The following is a 17,025-nucleotide window of genomic DNA, read 5'->3' as shown; positions in this document are numbered from 1 at the left end:
CGGCAGGCGGCGGCAGTCCCCTCTGCAGCCAGGCCACCTGCGCGCCCCAACCCAGGCACCGCCTCGGTGTTTGCCGGGCAGTGCTGAGGCTGTCTCCCGCTGGGATTAAGGCTATTCGATGCAGTTTGTTAATATGACGATTTGTAATGACTATAGTTTGTATTTTGGATGCATGAAAATAATTTAGTTTGCCTTGCTGCAATGTGAAACACAAAGAGCCTCGGAGTATCTTTCTCTCTGTGCGGAGCACCTGGTGCTGGTCCTTGGTGCCACTCCGAGGTCCATCCACCCCTTCTTATGGTAAGCGGGAGGGTCCCTTCTGTCTTCATTGTCAATCTGTACCGCCAGGAAGTTCCCTTTCTCAAAATGCCTGCTACTCTCCTTATTTTGGTCTTGGCCTTATTCTACCTTCTCCTTTCATACCAGTGGCACTAATTAGGCAGCTGAAGACTGTGCACAGTTATAACCCGAAGTTTGTCCTCTTGTCAGGCAGCAATGCCAAAGGGATCATTTCCGCAGTGCCGTGGGACTGGCACAGACCCGAGGCAGGAGTCCACTCTCTTTGAAGCTCAGTTAATAACTTTAATAGCTTAATTGTGTAATGAGTGGAATGACTTCAGCATATCCACTGTACCACTAGCTGCCCTTCATAACTACGGTTCTGTGAAAGCTATTTTTGGGGCTTTTTTAGTTTGTTTGGGGTTTTTTATGACGGGTGCCACACATCTATTTATAACAACATTACTTCCCCTGGTACGGAAGCCTAGGTCAATAAATCTGGAGCCGGCATTACCATCCTATAGGAAGTGTATTACAGTGTGGAGAGCCGCCCGTCACGTGCGGCAGGAGGGAGATGTGCGGCACAAGGTGTCAGAGGCCGCGTGTGCCGGTGTGCACAGCACGGCACAGCCGAGCCTAGCCCGGCACGGCACGGCACGGCACAGCCCGGGCCGGGCCGGGGCGGGCTGGCGGAGGCCGCGGCTCTCCCGCCCAGCCGAGCGGAGCCGGGAGGCAGCGGGGGCGGCTGCGGGCACGGCGCTCCCCCGGCCGCCCCCGCGGCGGCGGCAGCCCCCGGAGGCCGGGGCGCGGCAGGAGCGGTGCCGGTGCAGGTACGCGGGAGCCTTTAGCAGCGGGGAGAGGGGCGGGGGTGCACCCTCGGCCCGGCTTCGCCTTTGGGTGCCGCGGTGAAGGGGCGCCCGGCCCGGGAGGGGCAGCGGCTGCCGCGCTCCGGCCTGGCCGGGGGCGGCGATGCGGGTGCGGATGCGGCTCCCGCCTCGGCCCCTGTGCCATCCGCAAGGCCCGGGCAGCCCGCGGTGCTGGGAGCCGCCGGCAGCGGCTGGCAAGGGGAGAGCGGCTGAGGGAAGGGCCCGGCCCGGCCCGCAGTGACCGCCCCGGCTGCCGAGACCCCGGCACGGCTTGTGGGGGAGCCCGCGGGGCTGCGCCTCTGGGAACGGCGGCTCAAGCCCACCGTGGGGACCAGAAATGGGTTTGGGTTTGTTGGTGTTTGCTGGTTTATTTATTTATTTATTTATTTATTTATTTATTTATTTATTTATTTATTTATTTATTTATTTTTAAATCTAGCAGTGATATTGACAGGACTATTGCAGTGGTAGAGTAGGGCTTAATTTTAGAAATGCTGGATCAGCTGTGAGATAGGTGAGTGGAAGCCACAGCAGACTGTACTCTATCCTGCAGGACAATGGAAGTCTGATAAAACAGGAGCTGAACTTTTTTGGCCTCTGTATGGGCCTGTCCTTAATGTTACACTGCTGACTCCAAACTTTTCTTGCGTTCCTGACAGCTGGGGAGATTGCAGGTCTTGAATCATGTCTGAAACAGACTTGTTCTTCTGTGTGCAGGGGCTGCTGGAGGAGACTGCATGTGACTGGACATTTGTAAAAATCAATCTTTATGATGATTTTTTGTTTGAGTTAGATACAAAGCTATTCTTATGGGAATCAAAAATAAACTCTCTAATAAGGCAGGCACACCTTTATTCACAGCCTAGGCTGTTTTCTCTGTTCTTAATGTCATCTGAAAAAAAATATTCCTGGCCAGTTCTTTAGTATTTTATAAAGCATTTATAAAAGGTTTGTGAGTCTTTATAAAGCATTTATAAAATGTTGAATTTAGTACCAGATCAAAATGTAAACATGCTGAATACTATGCAGAGTAATGTCTCAAAACATGTTTATAAGGTTATCTAATCTTTTCCCCTCATACTGAGCTCAAATGTGAGCCTCTGTCTAATCATGATTCAATTACCTCTTGGTCTTTTTGTGTGGCTCATTATCACTGGTGGTTTGCATTGGGTCTTTTATGGCAAAAGAAAAAGACATAATCCTGCCAAATGACAAGTTAATGCTCTCAGGTGATTTATCTGAATTGCAATTTGTCATGCTCCATTTCCAAGAGTAAACCATGCTAATAGTAATGTATTAGAAAACCGCTGCCTCTCTGAAAATTCCATTTCTTTCAGGGACTGGACATAGGCTTGTAGGTGTGGGGGAAAATACTAGCTACAGCAGTAGATAATTTTTCCAGAAGAGTGAATGGTCATGAGAGGCTTTTGGTGCTCCTCTTGAGTCAGGATGTCTTGTATATATGCTGTGCTGTCAAGTGAGAGAGGAAGAAGTTTTCAGGAAGTGATCCTCTAAGTCCAAATGGACAGAAATTCCACTATTAGATAAGTGCCCTGGCAGCCTAGCTGTAAATTTAAGAACTTGGCCATGTTTTTCTTGGACTTCTGCAGAAAGTGTGCGATAATATGTGAAAGGTCTGAAATTCAGTGTAAAGTGGAAGTAAGTGCCTTGCACAGAAGATAAACACCTCTGGAGTCCAGGCTGTTAGTGCAGACCAATCTGCTGCTGCTGTATTGATGCTTGCAGGTTTTTCAACGGACAAAGACTACTTTTCTTTGCAGAAATGGAGAATCCTGAAGTGACTGTGAGCAGCTGCAGTGCACATGACGATGAAAACCTTTGCAGCTACAAACGACACTCATCAGTATCACAGGAGGCACTTTTGGAAGACCAGCTTAGAAGGAAGTTAAAATTTTTCTTCATGAACCCGTGTGAGAAATTTTGGGCCCGGGGCAGAAAGCCTTGGAAACTTGGGATTCAGTTACTCAAAATAGTAATGGTTACAGTTCAGGTGAGTACCTATGGAAGCAGGGACTCAGCTTATGGGAAGTCAGATGAATACAGGTCACATGCTATTCATGGTGTGGTGCAGAGAAAGGGAAAGGATAGATTGCAAAATTATCTTATTTGCATATATGTAGCTAAGATCTCAGGTGGCCTAATTTTCTCCTAAAACTATGGACTGAAAAAACTAGCCTTCCAGTACAGATGAAAGGAACTATGTTTAAGGGCTCAACTTGACCTTTTACTTTACTTTCTTTTTCTTTGCCACTTCCCCATTTCCCCCCACAAAGGATGGCATCCCTACACATCTGTTACCCCAATACCTGCTTCACTGTTGTGTTTGAGGGAAGGAGAAGTCGTTTCTGTTTCGATACCACAGTGATAAGAACTGAAATTGGTGACTTTCTTCTTTTTTTTAGTGTGCTTGTAGCTTGCATTTGGCATACAAACTCTTGCAGTGAAAAAAACCTCAGAAATTCTTCCTCTCACCCAGCCTTACACCACAGATTTCATATAACACATTTGTCTACTACTCAAAACACAATTGTTTGTCACAAAGTTCTACGGTTAAGGCAGAAGAAAGTTTTCACAAAACCCTTCTAAGGCCTCAGATGATCCTTCAGAGTTGCCCGTGTGTGATTTCCCTTTATGGTCATGCCAGTGCTATGGCAATATATATATACAGAAAAGAATGTTTTCTTTCCACTTGCCTGAGCGGTGGGACAAACTGCAGTAAAAGTTCTCCTGCTGTGCATCTGGCAGCATGTTTGTGTCCCTTACTGTTTCATTTTTAAATGTGTCATCGTTCTCTGATTGTCGTCTTTCCCATTTTGCAACTAAAAGCAAAATTTGATGATGAAAGAATCCAAATAAGAAAGAAACCAGTGCTGATTTTATATTTTCAGAGAAAATCTGCCTTGTGGTAATTCAGTCTGTGCAGTGTTGGTTTGCTGGTGTATTCCTGTGGGCTGAGCTTGCCTACAGAGCATTTCAGTATCTCTGTAACTGAGTTACCCTTATCAAAACCTGCATATCCAGTTTGCACCATGGCCATAAATCTGTAGACTACTGATTCAGACTTATCTCTGATGAGTTTCTTCACAATACACCTGACACCAGATTTGAAACAACAGTCAAGAGAATTGTGAGCTCCCAGAAACAATACATCTTGTACTTCTAGAAACCTTTTCCAGTCTGGATAGTAGCTAACAGCTTTGTGCTCACTTTTCATGAATGTTTGCAATATATATTTTTTACCAGCTTCAGGTGTTACCCTGCTACAAGCACAGCTTTGGTGAGTTATTCTCAAAGCACTTTTCACTGAAACTGGATTGAGAGATGTTTGTTTTCCTGAGTTGTCCTCAATTTCCCTTTTGTGCGCTGGACTAAGGACTTCAAAATGTGGTCTTGTGTCCTGCCTTTTTGGCTGAGGAACAATGAAATTCCCCCAGGGCAAGTCAGTAGACGCCAGGCCGAACTAACAAAGCATGTGTAACAGTATATAGGGAGCTCGAACCTGAGATGGTATCATTTGCTTTGTAAAAATTCAAGTCCTTGGCCAAGATGCTGTAAACATGTTAAAGACACATTGCAAAACCCACTGTTTCCTTAAAGTCAAACTTCCATTTCAGCAGCTGTGGAATGGAGCAGCCTGCAGGTAATTGCTGTGTCTACTAGTGAGGCAAAAGACTGACAGTTCATAGAACAGGTTCATATGTTAATCCAGAAGCCAACTTTGTCTTTGAACAGGAAATATGTCTTTTTCAGCTGGTGGTTTTTGGATTGAGCAACCAAATGGTGGTTGCCTTCAAAGAAGAGAACACTATTGCATTCAAACACCTGTTCTTGAAAGGATATATGGACAGAATGGATGATACCTATGCTGTATACACACAAACAGATGTCTATGACCAGATATTCTTTGCAATAAACCAGGTAGGAATTGTTGCTGTAACATGTACAATATATATGATCTTTACCTGGGTACCCCTTTTTGAATTGAACTTTTGCGTCAGTTGCTTAAGACTAAAATATCAACTCACTTAGGTTTTCTGTCATTGCTAGAGCACTACAGTGTGGTAACATCCTTAAAGCTAATCAGTGTACTGGTTCTACACTACAAGCACTCCTTGAATTTTAGCCAGAATCCTTGGCAAGTAACAAATTAGGCTTTCTAGTAAGGATTGTAAGGAGTAAAACATAATAAGCAAAAAGGTATTTAGATCCAAATCCTGAACTTAGTGTTTTTGTCAGATACCTTAAGATACTTGAGGACTCCGCTGTTGTGTGGTTTAGGTTTCACAGTTCTTTAAGTGATATTTTTAAATAAAAGAGATGGGTTATAACCAATCCAAACACTTCTGCTTTGCTTTGTTTCATTGTTTTGTTTTGCTTTGTTTTGTTTTGTTTTTCTCAGAGACTAACAGTTTTGTTGCTATTTAAGTTGGTTTGTTTGTTTTGAACTTTAGTACCTCCAGCTGCCCAACATCTCTGTTGGAAATCATGCTTATGAGAAGAGGGGAGCAGAAGACACACCTCTGGCTGTTTGTCAGCAGTTCTACAAGCGAGGGATCATCTGTCCTGGAAACGACACCTTTGATATAGACCCAGAGATTGTGACTGGTGATGAACCTGATCTATTTAATCAGTTCTTTGGGAGGATGGGACCTACATTTTTGATAAATTCTTTTAAAAACATTACAGTATGGTATAGTCTTACCATATAATCTGTATTGAATTTACTACTAGTCAAAACCAGTAAGAAAAGTTCTGTGTAACTAACCTCTAGCTCTCACCTCCAATGTCTACTGCCACAAGGAAATTATGGGCCTTTAGCACTGGTGACCATCTAATACAAGTGTTTGGGGCTAATTTTCAGGAGCAATCCCTGTGAACTCATGATGAGTAACTTGGCTGGTGTTCAAGGAAGGCGGTGTATTGTCAGTTGGCTTCTCAGATGACTCCTCACTCAAGTGTGCTATCTTGTCTGGTGTAGCCAACAGCTCATAACAGCCTCGGGAGTGGGACAGGCAGATTTCGGTTAAAGAGCCTGATAATCCATGAGATATTGTTGTGAGTCCTTATCCATTCCAGACTGCTTGTACATTGAGCCAACGACTTCACTAGACAACACAACGATGGGAAAGCACAATTTGAATTTCACTCTGGATTTCCCCAGGTGAGGAGGAAAGAGCACCTCCTGTGCTGGGGTTTTGGTGCGTTCTCCCTGTGCAGGGCTAAGCTGAAGCTCTGTTGCAGGCTGGTGGCAGTGCAGCTCATGTTCAACCTGAAGGCAATCAACCTCCAGACCGTTCGTCACCACGAGCTCCCCGACTGTTACGATTTCACTCTGCGGGTATGTGGAAGCCTGCCACGTGTCTTTCTGTTCAAAACCAGAAAATGACTTGCTGGTTTACTGCACACAGCCAGCACAGGCGTTTTCTGTAGAGAGTTGAGTACCACTGTGTCAGTGGTGCCTGGATTACTCTGTTATGGCTTAGTGTACCCTGTAAATAACCAGCAGTTGTCACTGTGGGAGGTTAAGCTTTGAGTGCTCCTGATGTGGTCCTGAAGTGCTTGCTTGGCTTACAGCCACTTGTGCTCTAATCCATCTGAAGTATAATGGAAGTGTAAATCTCTTCTCTTCAGAGATGCTTCTGGGAAAGATTGTTTTTACATCATAGAGGAATGAGAATGCAGTTAAAAAAAATTCACTGAGTAACTAGTTGATCAGACACTTTGTGGCAAATGCATGGTTCAGCAGATTTGTCTTTCATTTTGACACCATTTATTTGAAGATACTTGAATTAGTTTAAGCTTAGAAAAGTTTTGTAACTTCTCCCCTAGGAGAATTATTCTGCATCATTATGCAGGCTTAGCAATGCATTGGGCTACATATGTAATTGTTTAACTTTATAAAGACATGCATCTTTTTTTCATTTATTGTTTTTTTAATACAGATCGTGTTTGATAATAAAGCACACAGTGGAAGAATTAAAATAAGTCTAGACAATGACATAGCAATCAGGGAATGTAAAGACTGGCACGTTTCTGGATCAAGTAAGTGACATAAATGTGTTCAAATTTTCACACTGAAATTTTGTCCACTAGCACAATGTTTGTTAACCTTTTTCTTTGTAAAAATGTGAGGCACCATTGACATACAATCTCTAATATGTGCACTCTAAATCTGATTTTCTAAGAATTTGTTGTTCTTCAACCCCTGATCTGAAAACCTGGGAATCCAGTCACACCATTACTTTCTGTAGCAGTTCTCAAGGCTTGCACCACTGATAATGTCAAACCAAACTTTTCCAATGCCTCACTGTGCATCCTTCTCTTGCTACTGAGCACAATGCTCATTTCTTAAGGCAGAGTTGTGAAATGTTCTTGCACCAGGCAACAGGACACATGATAGTGGTGGAAAGTTGAAGCTGATTTACTCTTATTTCAGGACTTAGCACCAGGAAGGATAAGGAAGCATTGTTGGTAAAGCTTGCTGGAGTGGATGGCTAGAAACACTTCTTATTGTTGCTTAAATGCCATTTGCTGTGTATTTGGCTGTAACTGAGGTGCGGAGGATAGCTAAATTTTTTATATAGTCACTCACAAGAACTCATGGCTAACTCAATACTGATCTTGACTAGCTGAGCAATAGTACGAATTATCTGCACTGCCTAGGACAGAAGAACTGATTATCAAATACTGTTCTGACAGAGAAGATTCATATAATTATGTTCCTAGGATTTAAAAAAAATATTTCTGAACTGCTCTATGACTCCAAAGGCCATTTAAGTTCCTGTAAAATGATTAACTCTCACCTATAATCCTTCAGGGCTGTAAGAAGCACTCACACTTTGGTATATTTTTGATGTGGTATCAACCCTCCTGAATTTATTGAAGAGGTATCTGTAGTGCAGATGCACTTGTGTCTCTCATAAAATATGTCAGATGAACTTTTGTGGGAAAAAATACTATAATTTTTCTTAATTTTGTTTTATAAATATAGTTAACATAAAAACTTGATTTTTACTGCAGTGATGATCAATAAGAATAAAGGCACTATAAACATGCACATTTTTGTTCTTGCAGTACAGAAGAACACTCATTACATGATGATCTTCGATGCTTTTGTCATATTGACTTGTCTGACTTCATTGATCCTTTGCACACGATCAGTGGTTAAAGGAATTTGGCTCCAAAGGGTGGGTACAGCTCCTTCTTTGGAAAGCCTTGTCTTGTGTAAGACTGACTAACTGTTTTCTTTGCTCCTTTCCCCTAGGAATTTGTAAGCTTTTTCCTGTATTATTATAAGAAAGAAGTATCTTTCAGTGATCAAATGGAATTTGTCAATGGATGGTACATCCTGATTATAGTTAGTGATATCCTAACTATTGTTGGATCAACTCTAAAGATGGAGATACAAGCTAAGGTAGGAAAACCGCTTCTATTCAGCCTAGGTTTAAATCTCTCAGGGGACTTTAGGCTGGCTGTACTTGCTTCTGAGTGGCATGACATTTTAAAACTCTATCTTCTCCTCCAGAATTGCAACTCATGCATATTGTTGCTAGTAGCAAGATTTAAAAACTCCAAATATCACTCTATATTATAGTGCTGAATTATCTTTGCTCCCTGTGACTCTGAGGAATAAAATGTAATCCATTTGTCAAAGTTTGACTGTTAACTTCCTCCCTTCCTCACTTATATTTGCTCATTTGATGAATTTCTTCAAATTTAGCATTTCACTTTTGGAACTCTGTTTACAAGTGTTTAACAGAGTCTCTCTCCTTAAATATCTCTTTGCTGCTTTCCCAGCTTCTGTTTTCCAGCATGTAACAGTCAGCCACAGCAGGTTCTGGGCTTTCACTTTCAAAAAAAACTTGATATGGACAAAACTCAAAATATATAAAATGTTATGTTTTACAGAATTAGGAAAAAAATTATTATAATATGCTATCCTGAAGCACTCTGATATTCAGATAATATTGGTCTTCACAAAGTCTGTAGCAGACTTTGAAATGTGACATTGCAACATAGTGAACTTTGGACACTGTGATGAGAGGATGGGTCTGAAATCCATCTGCTGACAGCTTGACTATCACAAACACCCTGTTCAAATTGCCCTGTCTCACCACTGGACCTATAGACTCACTGAGGGTAGGAAGAACCTGTGAGGAAGCTGGTCAAGACAAGAGATAGCTCTATTCTGCTTTGGGAAAAGCAAAGAAGAGAACAAGACTGGAATAAGACCTTGCATTTGGGATTTCTGTATCTTATATTATGCATACATCTATTTATATATGCAAGAGTATTTTACTAAAATTCCTCTCTACAGGTACATTTCAGTCCATTTTGCAAGCCTTGTGGATCATAATAACAAGATCCTGTTCCATGTTACTGTATGAAAGTGGTTGAATCACAAGTTCACATTAAAGTAGCCTAAATTTGTTTCTTGTTGAGCTCTAAATGAATTATGCTGATAGGAAAGATTAGCCAATATCCATTGCCAATATCTATTATTTATGTTCTATTCTTAGGAGAATAGAAAAAGAAATGAATGCAAACTTCTTTTCAAATAAGCTGTCACGATCCATGTCAGAGTAGAGCTGCAGTTCAGGAAGAGAGTACATGCTAATTTGGATGAAAACAGGCCAGTATATATAGGTGGAAAAAACAGCAAAATGTCAGTAGATAAAAGTTCCAGATAGAATTCATTGGAAGCTAATTAACCTGTTCCTTGATAGCTTTATATAGCTCATAGTTCCCAACTACATAACAAGATCTTCCTGAGTATTTATCTGAGCAATGCTGACAAGTCATGCTAATTTTTACAAAGAGCTTTTCCTAACTAGTGGAAGAACTTTATTTGTTCTCTGTCATCTTTACACTGTCCATTGGGATACAGTGCAGAGATTCCTAAGATGCTCTGAGGAATCTGTCAATGCAGATTCTAGAAGCAGTTGCTGCAAGTCTGGAAGCAGCATAAAAATGTTTGCAGTGCCACTGCAGATCCTTTTGAGCTGGGTACAGAGGAGGTGTCTCTGCTTCTGCTGTGCACCTGCACTCTTGGCCGTGCAAATAAAGCTCATCTTGTTAGAATCTGTTTTACAAACAGCTGTGTGTAAAGGCATGACAACTCGTTAAATGAGTTGCATTTCAAAGTGCCCCTGTTCTTTTGAGGGATGTCTCTCTCTCATGTATATTGCCTCAAACCAATTTCTAGGAGAGTTTGCCAAAGGAAAAATGTTTCTAAACAAATCTTTGTAATAATGAGAGTCATAATTTAGAATCTGTCAGTAGTAACAATAATTCATTTTTTTCCTTTATTATTTTTTTGCTTCTTCTCTTGCTTTTTTTCAGAGTCTGACAAGTTATGATGTCTGCAGCATACTCTTAGGAATATCTACTATGCTTGTGTGGCTTGGAGTCATTCGCTACCTAGGTTTCTTTCAGAAGTATAATGTAAGGATCTCCTGGGATCTTCATATTGTTGGTATTTATTCTGTTTGTTGCTATAAGAGGACTGGAAGAAGTTTCTGGTTGAATTCTAACTGTTTGCATTGCTTTGTGCAGCTTCTCATCCTAACACTGCGAGCAGCATTACCCAATGTAATGAGGTTCTGCTGCTGTGCTGCTATGATCTACCTGGGCTACTGTTTCTGTGGATGGATTGTACTGGGACCATACCACGTGAAGGTAATATTCTGACCATGAGAAAAGATAACTTGAATAACAGAATGAGAGATTACTACTGCTGTTTCCTAGTTCTCCATGTCAAGGCTTCCCTTAATGTAAAAATAGTGCATCTTCAACATGATGCTGCTCTGTTTGAGGAGTCTGACTTCCATGACTCAATCAGACTTTCCTCAAGTTATGAAAGCTCCAAGTCAGAAATGGAAGCTGCTGTGACTCCCAATCACATGCTGATATTTTAAGAAATAATTTCCATTTTGCAGAACATGAGTATCAGACAAAAACTTTGGAGACGTTATGCTTATCCCTCTTAAAAGAGAAATTTACTTATCTGAATTGAATGTGCATGCATATAGGAGGTGCCAGACTGTTCCTCAGATATTTTACTGTTTGCACCTTGTCATCCCCTGGGTGTAGGAAGAGATTTGAGGCAGCCATTCATCTCAGTCAGTGTATGTTCTTCATGTTATGTACAGTCTTTGTGTCCAAATAAAGCAGTGACACATCCTTGTCTTCCCTGCTCTAGTTTCGCACTCTGAACATGGTTTCCGAATGCCTTTTTTCATTGATCAATGGAGATGACATGTTTGCCACCTTTGCAAAAATGCAGCAGAAAAGTTACTTGGTTTGGTTATTCAGTAGGATCTACCTCTACTCCTTCATCAGTCTGTTCATCTATATGGTGCTGAGTCTCTTCATTGCACTCATTACAGATACATATGAAACAGTCAAGGTAAGCACAGACTGTTCAACGGGAGTAGCAGTGCAAGATTGGTGCTATCAAAACTGTCATCTCCCTCAGTATTTTAACTTAGTGCATGCCAATCGAAAGAATAAATATAATTACTACTTTTAAGGATGCAAATTGATGACAAGAGGGTTTTTAATCCCTCTCTACTTTGTTTTTCTTAAAAAGTCTGTCTGTTTTTCTGCTCAATGGAAGCTAAATATCTACTAAAAAGCAGTATTTTCACATTAGGTCCTATGAATCTTCTAATTTCACACTTGAGCAGTGTCTTGAAAATGGTCTGGGGAGAATTTGGGTTATTGTAGGTTTTAGCCTTTTCAAAGGTTTAATTAAGTATCAATTTCTAGCACTACCAGCAAGATGGCTTTCCAGAGACAGAACTTCAGAGATTTATATCACAGTGCAAAGACTCACCAAACTCTGGGAGGTACAGGTTAGAGGAGGAAAGTTCTGCATCTCTCTTCTGTTGTTGTAATGGTATGTATCTATATTAAAATTATCTATTAAGGTATATACAAAAGCAACATGCTAAAAAATGTCCCTGGTACAATGTTTATGAAAAGTACTTAAATTTTGGGGGAAGTTTTGTGTGTGGGAGAAACCCACACAAAAAAATCCCAAACTATTTCTAATGAACAGAGAACTTCAGCAAAACATCTACAGCCAACAATTTTCTAAGAAAATGTGAGGGAGCTTCCAAATTAAGAATCACTTAACGTGATAAATTATACAGAAAGTAAGATAATATACATAGTAACTTGGGAGCCCCATATGTGTAATGTGTAAGCATTAACATTTCCTGTACCCACTACAACAGGCAGTACTTAAGAGAACTCCTTCAGTGTTCTCTTATTCATTTTTTAATCACACCTTGTGCTGGTAACAGGCCTGAAGCTTGGGGGAAAATCAGCTTGTCAAGGTTTTAAGACAGCATGCAGTTTAAGATACTACCACAGCACTTGGAAACCATTGCCTAACTTCCATTATTTAGGGAAAATGCTTCAGTTATTTGAAGCTGTGTTTCTTCAGGAATACTGATTGCAGGATACGTGGTTTATATTTAACTTGGCTGGCAGCAAGTCTGAGTCTTCCTTGCTGAAGAGCCTTTTGGTGGGGGAGCTGAAAAATATTTGCCTCTTGATTAAAAAGATCAAAGGTGCAACTCCTTGGTATTGGGCTTTTCTGGCGGGCTGTGTTGTTGCACGCCTGATAGAACATATTTATGAGAGGGAGGAGATGGGGATGTGTTTGGGAGCAAGGAGATGACAGAGCCTGCTGTGAGCCAGCCCCTGTTCTGAGCAAGTGTCTTACTGGAGATAAAAGTGTGGGATGAAGCAGAGCAGGGCATCTTGCTCCTGGGTAAAGGGCATGGACACATTAATATTTCCTTTTCTGCACACACCTCTCAGTTTAACCAGACAAGAAAGCCAGCAGAAGATGGGTCAGGGTGGGGATGTAATAATTTTCCAACTGACTGTGCAGTGGGGATCAGGCATCTAGGACAGCAGTCTTGTATTCAAAATGTTTTCTGGTGGTTCATAGCAGTTTCTTGTCAATGGATGTCAAATTGTTAATAGTTCAGTTGCATTTTTAAGGCTCCTTGTACAGTGAAACTATTATTTTGATGCAGGTACCTGACAACTTCCCCCTCCTCTCTTGTACAGGTTGTAGTGGACATATTTAATGGATTGTGGGAGTGTATCATGAAGGCTTTAAAGCAGCACAGATTGCAAGAACTTGACAATGGGTCTGGTGGAAAACCTTATTTCTGAAGACTTAATTTTCTTTTCTCAAAAAACAGTGTAAGCCTGTGGCAGAAGTTTATGCTAAACTTACAGACCTTTTGTTTAGACATTCACTGCTAGTTCAGGGGGTTTGTGGATTTTAGTAGTTTTATTCTGTTTGATTCCTTAGTTAAATTGTGCTAGAATGCAAAGGGCATAAAAACCTGTCTGTTTTCAGAGACTTGGCTAGATTAAAAGACTAGACTTTAAATGCAGTAACTTCAACTCTAAGTAGAACTAGTGCCAGACAGCTTCAGCTTTGAACACCAACCTAGCCCTCAGTAGTGCTGGCATTATCTGTCTGTGGCTGATCTGTTACTGAAGGGATGAAAGCACACTAGAGCCCCCAGCATTTTTTGGTTTTTTGCACTCACAGTAAAAATAAATACTGTGAAATTTAGTGTAATTTGTTTCTGGAGTGATTGCACTGAGTTGATACACAAACCACTCAAATATAGCTGAAAGTATAAAATAAATATTTCTTTAAACACAAGTACCACTGGATGTAAGTGGCAATCTATTCTCAGAGAGGCTGGGATGTGCCAGGCTGAACTGAAGTTTCAGGGATGAGCTGAGTGGAGAAATGTTTTCATGTATCAAGCACTGGGCAGAGTCAGTTACAGTCTTCAGCTTAACAATGTTTGGATCTTACATTTTCCAAGGGAAAATCAGACAAAAACCCTTCCAAAATACCTATTTTTTTAAAAATTGAAATCTTCCTCTGGCACACAAGTCTGTAAACCTGAAGTCTAAACTGAGTTAAAGACACAGGAGATATATCTCTGAGAGTCTAATCTCTCCACACTTTAGAAACTGGATGTTTCCTAGCAACCTAATAACCTGCTACTGTCAGTGGCTGGATGAAACATTAGCTCTTACAGAAGTTCAGTTTTGACAACTTAGTTTGTATTCTTTGTTGATTGTGATACTATTTAATGGATGCCTTATTTTCTATAGTCTATTCACTCTGGGAGCAGAATAGAAAACTAAAGGGAAGCATATTTTAGAGAACTTGCATTTGTGAGCAGCATTGCTGTAGCTGTGTGTGACAATGTATAATGCTGTAGAGGACACTAAACATGTTCTGTCTGAATGCTTACACATTGTAAATGTGCTACAATAAACACTTACAGCTGCAGTAAGTATTGAGTGTGTCAGAAATCATCTTAAGAGTAAATATGTTGCCAGGTTAATACAGGAGCTTTGTTTTTTAATAATGCTGTGCAATTTCTGGCATGAAATGGAGAGTGGAGTGTGTGAGCTTGGATTTCCTGTAGCCCTGCTTGTTCCTGTGGACCCTGGTAAGGACCTTTTTCCAGCTGATGTTTAACAGCATTTCAGAATTTGCCATAGAAACAAATATTCAAGTATTTAACCTTGCACTAAAAACACTCCTCAAATTCAGCAAAGGCAAACCTAATACAAGCTGTAGGTAGAACAGATTATTCACAGTATCTGAAAGCTTTGTGTACTGAGGTCCTTCACTTTCAACACTCACCTAAGACTGAAGACTTTTGAAACTTTTCAAGAAGACACAAGGCAGCCTTGCCTCAAAAAGCAAATATGAAGTGACCATGTTTTCTCTTGACACAATTAACTCCTTACGGATCTTTGACAACACACAAAATATAATGTGCACATCATTATTGTGTACAGTAATTTAAGTAAGGAACTCTGGCAAGGGTGGCAAGCACTTTTAAGATCAATGAAATGCAGAAGGCAGTCTTGCATGGCTTTTTCATACAGAGTTAAGAGAAAGCTAAGATTAATAATTCACTTAAAATGCAGGTACATTTTGTAAGGAGCTATGAAATACTTTGCCAATACAATTATAAGGCGAGAAATGGTCTGATTTAATTTAGAAACGGGGTAGAATATGTGCTTTGTCACCATAACTTATTAAATTTGCAGCAAGTTTCAACAAAGTTTGACAGAGCTCTAAAGTATCAAATACTTACAGAGTTTTAGAATAGCAGAGAGAAAGCATGTTAATAGAAGCCTGCAGTATGAGCATAAGGCATGGAAATCTACAACAGGTGACACAAAGTAGAAAAATACACTGTGTATGGAGTCTTTTTATTCCTAGTACAAGTGGTGAAGTCTTCCACTGAAGATTGGTTTCTACTGCCTGAGGTGAAGCACAGAAAATCCCTGGTAGAGTCTTCAAGTGATGATGGTCTTTAAGGGCTAAAGCTAAAAAGTCAATCAATTGAGATGCAGAAATTATTTGGAAAACCACAATCTGTGTTGCTTCTGCTGGATTCCACAACTTTTAATTTAGCATTGCTGGGAGTTGCTTGAGTTTAGGGAAGAAAGAGTTGATGAATTACAAGTTGCCTCCAGACAGTAATGAACAGGGGCAGACTGTGAGGCCAGAGAGGGGGGCTATCTGAAAGAAGGAGAAGGATGTTTAAAGTGAAGGATAGGATGGGGTGAGGAGAAAAAAAGGGACTGCCTATAAATTTAGCAGGGCAGCAATAATGTATTTCTGGCTACGGGTGCGGGCTGTTACACTGGGAAAGAAGAACAGTACCCTGAAAGGTTACAGGCTTACAACTGCTTAAAATGTCCAGTTCTGACTGGGAAAATAAATGCTGCTTGTATTATATATCTGATACGTACATTCTGTTTTTTTTTTAAGAAAAAAGCAGACACTCCAACTCACATTGTTCACCTTGGTGCTACTGCTGGCAGTCTAAGTGCTTGCTTGTCCAAGTTTCTGACCTGTGTGATCCTTTGTGTTAAAGATCTTCATCTGCCTGACTCTTTTGCTCACCTGAGAAGAAGCCAGTCAGTGCTGTGTTTTCTAGCCTGCCGGCTGCATTTGAGATGAAGTACAGCTCAGCCAGATCTGTGGCTGCTGCTGTTGTGTGTGTGGTGAGGCTTTTTAATCTTATCAACATATGATGTGCTGGTTATGGCCTTGCAGAGTCAAGATGTGTGACAATGATCTTATTCTAAAAAACCCCTTGTGACTTCAGAGGGTCAGTGATCTCAGCATTAGCAATGCTGGTAGCACATGTAAAGCTGCATCCTGGAGACGTTGGTATCTTTATGCTGATACAATCAAGCAGGCACAGATAGAGCTGTAAAATGCAGCTGGGGAGAACAAGGAAGCAGATAAAACATCTGATTAACTCATGATTAAATATGCCCTCCTAAGGGAAACAGGCTTTCAGCCCTGACCAAGAAGCTGTGGAGGGGTAAGAGATTTTCTTTGTTCTGCTTCTCACTGAGCCCTGGAAAATCACCTGAAAATACCAATAGCCAGTATTTCCTCATGAACATAAGTTGCCGAGTGCTGTATTGTGCAGCTGTTTTCCTACCAAGGCTCATTTCAATGCCAATGTTTTGCATATACAGTTAGGGAGAACTTCTTGTTTTCAGCAGAGCCCAGATCTTCTAACATAATGAAGTTACACTGAGAGGAAGGGGTGGTGGATTTACTTGTTTCTAAGTACCAGTTTCCATGTTGGATTGAAGAACATTCTCAAGATAAGGTAAACAAAAGAGTAAGAAATCAAACTCAGATGTGCTCATACCTATCCAGTACTAAAATGTGTAAAGACATAATTTATCTGGCAGATGGGGAGACAGGAACAGAAACAAGAGGTAGGACAACACACAGACACTTCTGTAAAAAACAAAACCT

At 41.0% G+C, this 17,025-nt stretch overlaps 1 protein-coding gene across 5 annotated transcripts; it reads left to right on the top strand.

Annotated features, from left to right (window-relative positions):
* The first annotated feature begins 46 nt into the window (after positions 1-46).
* Positions 47-14,518, top strand: LOC132331103 (mucolipin-3-like). 5 transcript variants are annotated; one of them, XM_059854148.1, is made up of 14 exons: positions 47-300; positions 2,927-3,156; positions 4,917-5,084; positions 5,618-5,771; positions 6,243-6,327; positions 6,408-6,504; positions 7,109-7,208; positions 8,241-8,353; positions 8,431-8,580; positions 10,509-10,610; positions 10,722-10,844; positions 11,368-11,574; positions 11,937-12,066; positions 13,254-14,518. In XM_059854148.1, the coding sequence occupies exons 2-14, from the start codon at positions 2,929-2,931 to the stop codon at positions 13,271-13,273; spliced, it is 1,677 nt and encodes a 558-aa protein (XP_059710131.1). In that variant the 5' UTR covers positions 47-300; positions 2,927-2,928; the 3' UTR covers positions 13,274-14,518. The 5 variants fall into 5 exon arrangements, with proteins under 5 accessions (XP_059710131.1, XP_059710130.1, XP_059710133.1 ...); XM_059854147.1 differs by lacking the exon at positions 47-300 and adding an exon at positions 985-1,109; XM_059854150.1 differs by lacking the exons at positions 47-300; positions 11,368-11,574.
* Positions 14,519-17,025: the final 2,507 nt, after the last annotated feature.

Source organism: Haemorhous mexicanus, chromosome 9 (genome assembly GCF_027477595.1).
Source record: "Haemorhous mexicanus isolate bHaeMex1 chromosome 9, bHaeMex1.pri, whole genome shotgun sequence".
NCBI classification, from domain to species: Eukaryota; Metazoa; Chordata; class Aves; order Passeriformes; family Fringillidae; genus Haemorhous; species Haemorhous mexicanus.
The sequence above is the reverse complement of the archived record's forward strand: the minus strand, read 5'-3'. Positions and strand labels throughout refer to the sequence as shown.

Bases quoted from the DNA above. Each gene is read 5' to 3' on its own strand.
- LOC132331103 (XM_059854148.1), top strand. From the start codon at position 2,929: ATGGAGAATCCTGAAGTGACTGTGAGCAGCTGCAGTGCACATGACGAT. The intron at 7,209-8,240 runs GTAAGTGACATA...TTGTTCTTGCAG, and splicing joins CTGGCACGTTTCTGGATCAA to TACAGAAGAACACTCATTAC. The intron at 10,845-11,367 runs GTAATATTCTGA...TCCCTGCTCTAG, and splicing joins TGGGACCATACCACGTGAAG to TTTCGCACTCTGAACATGGT.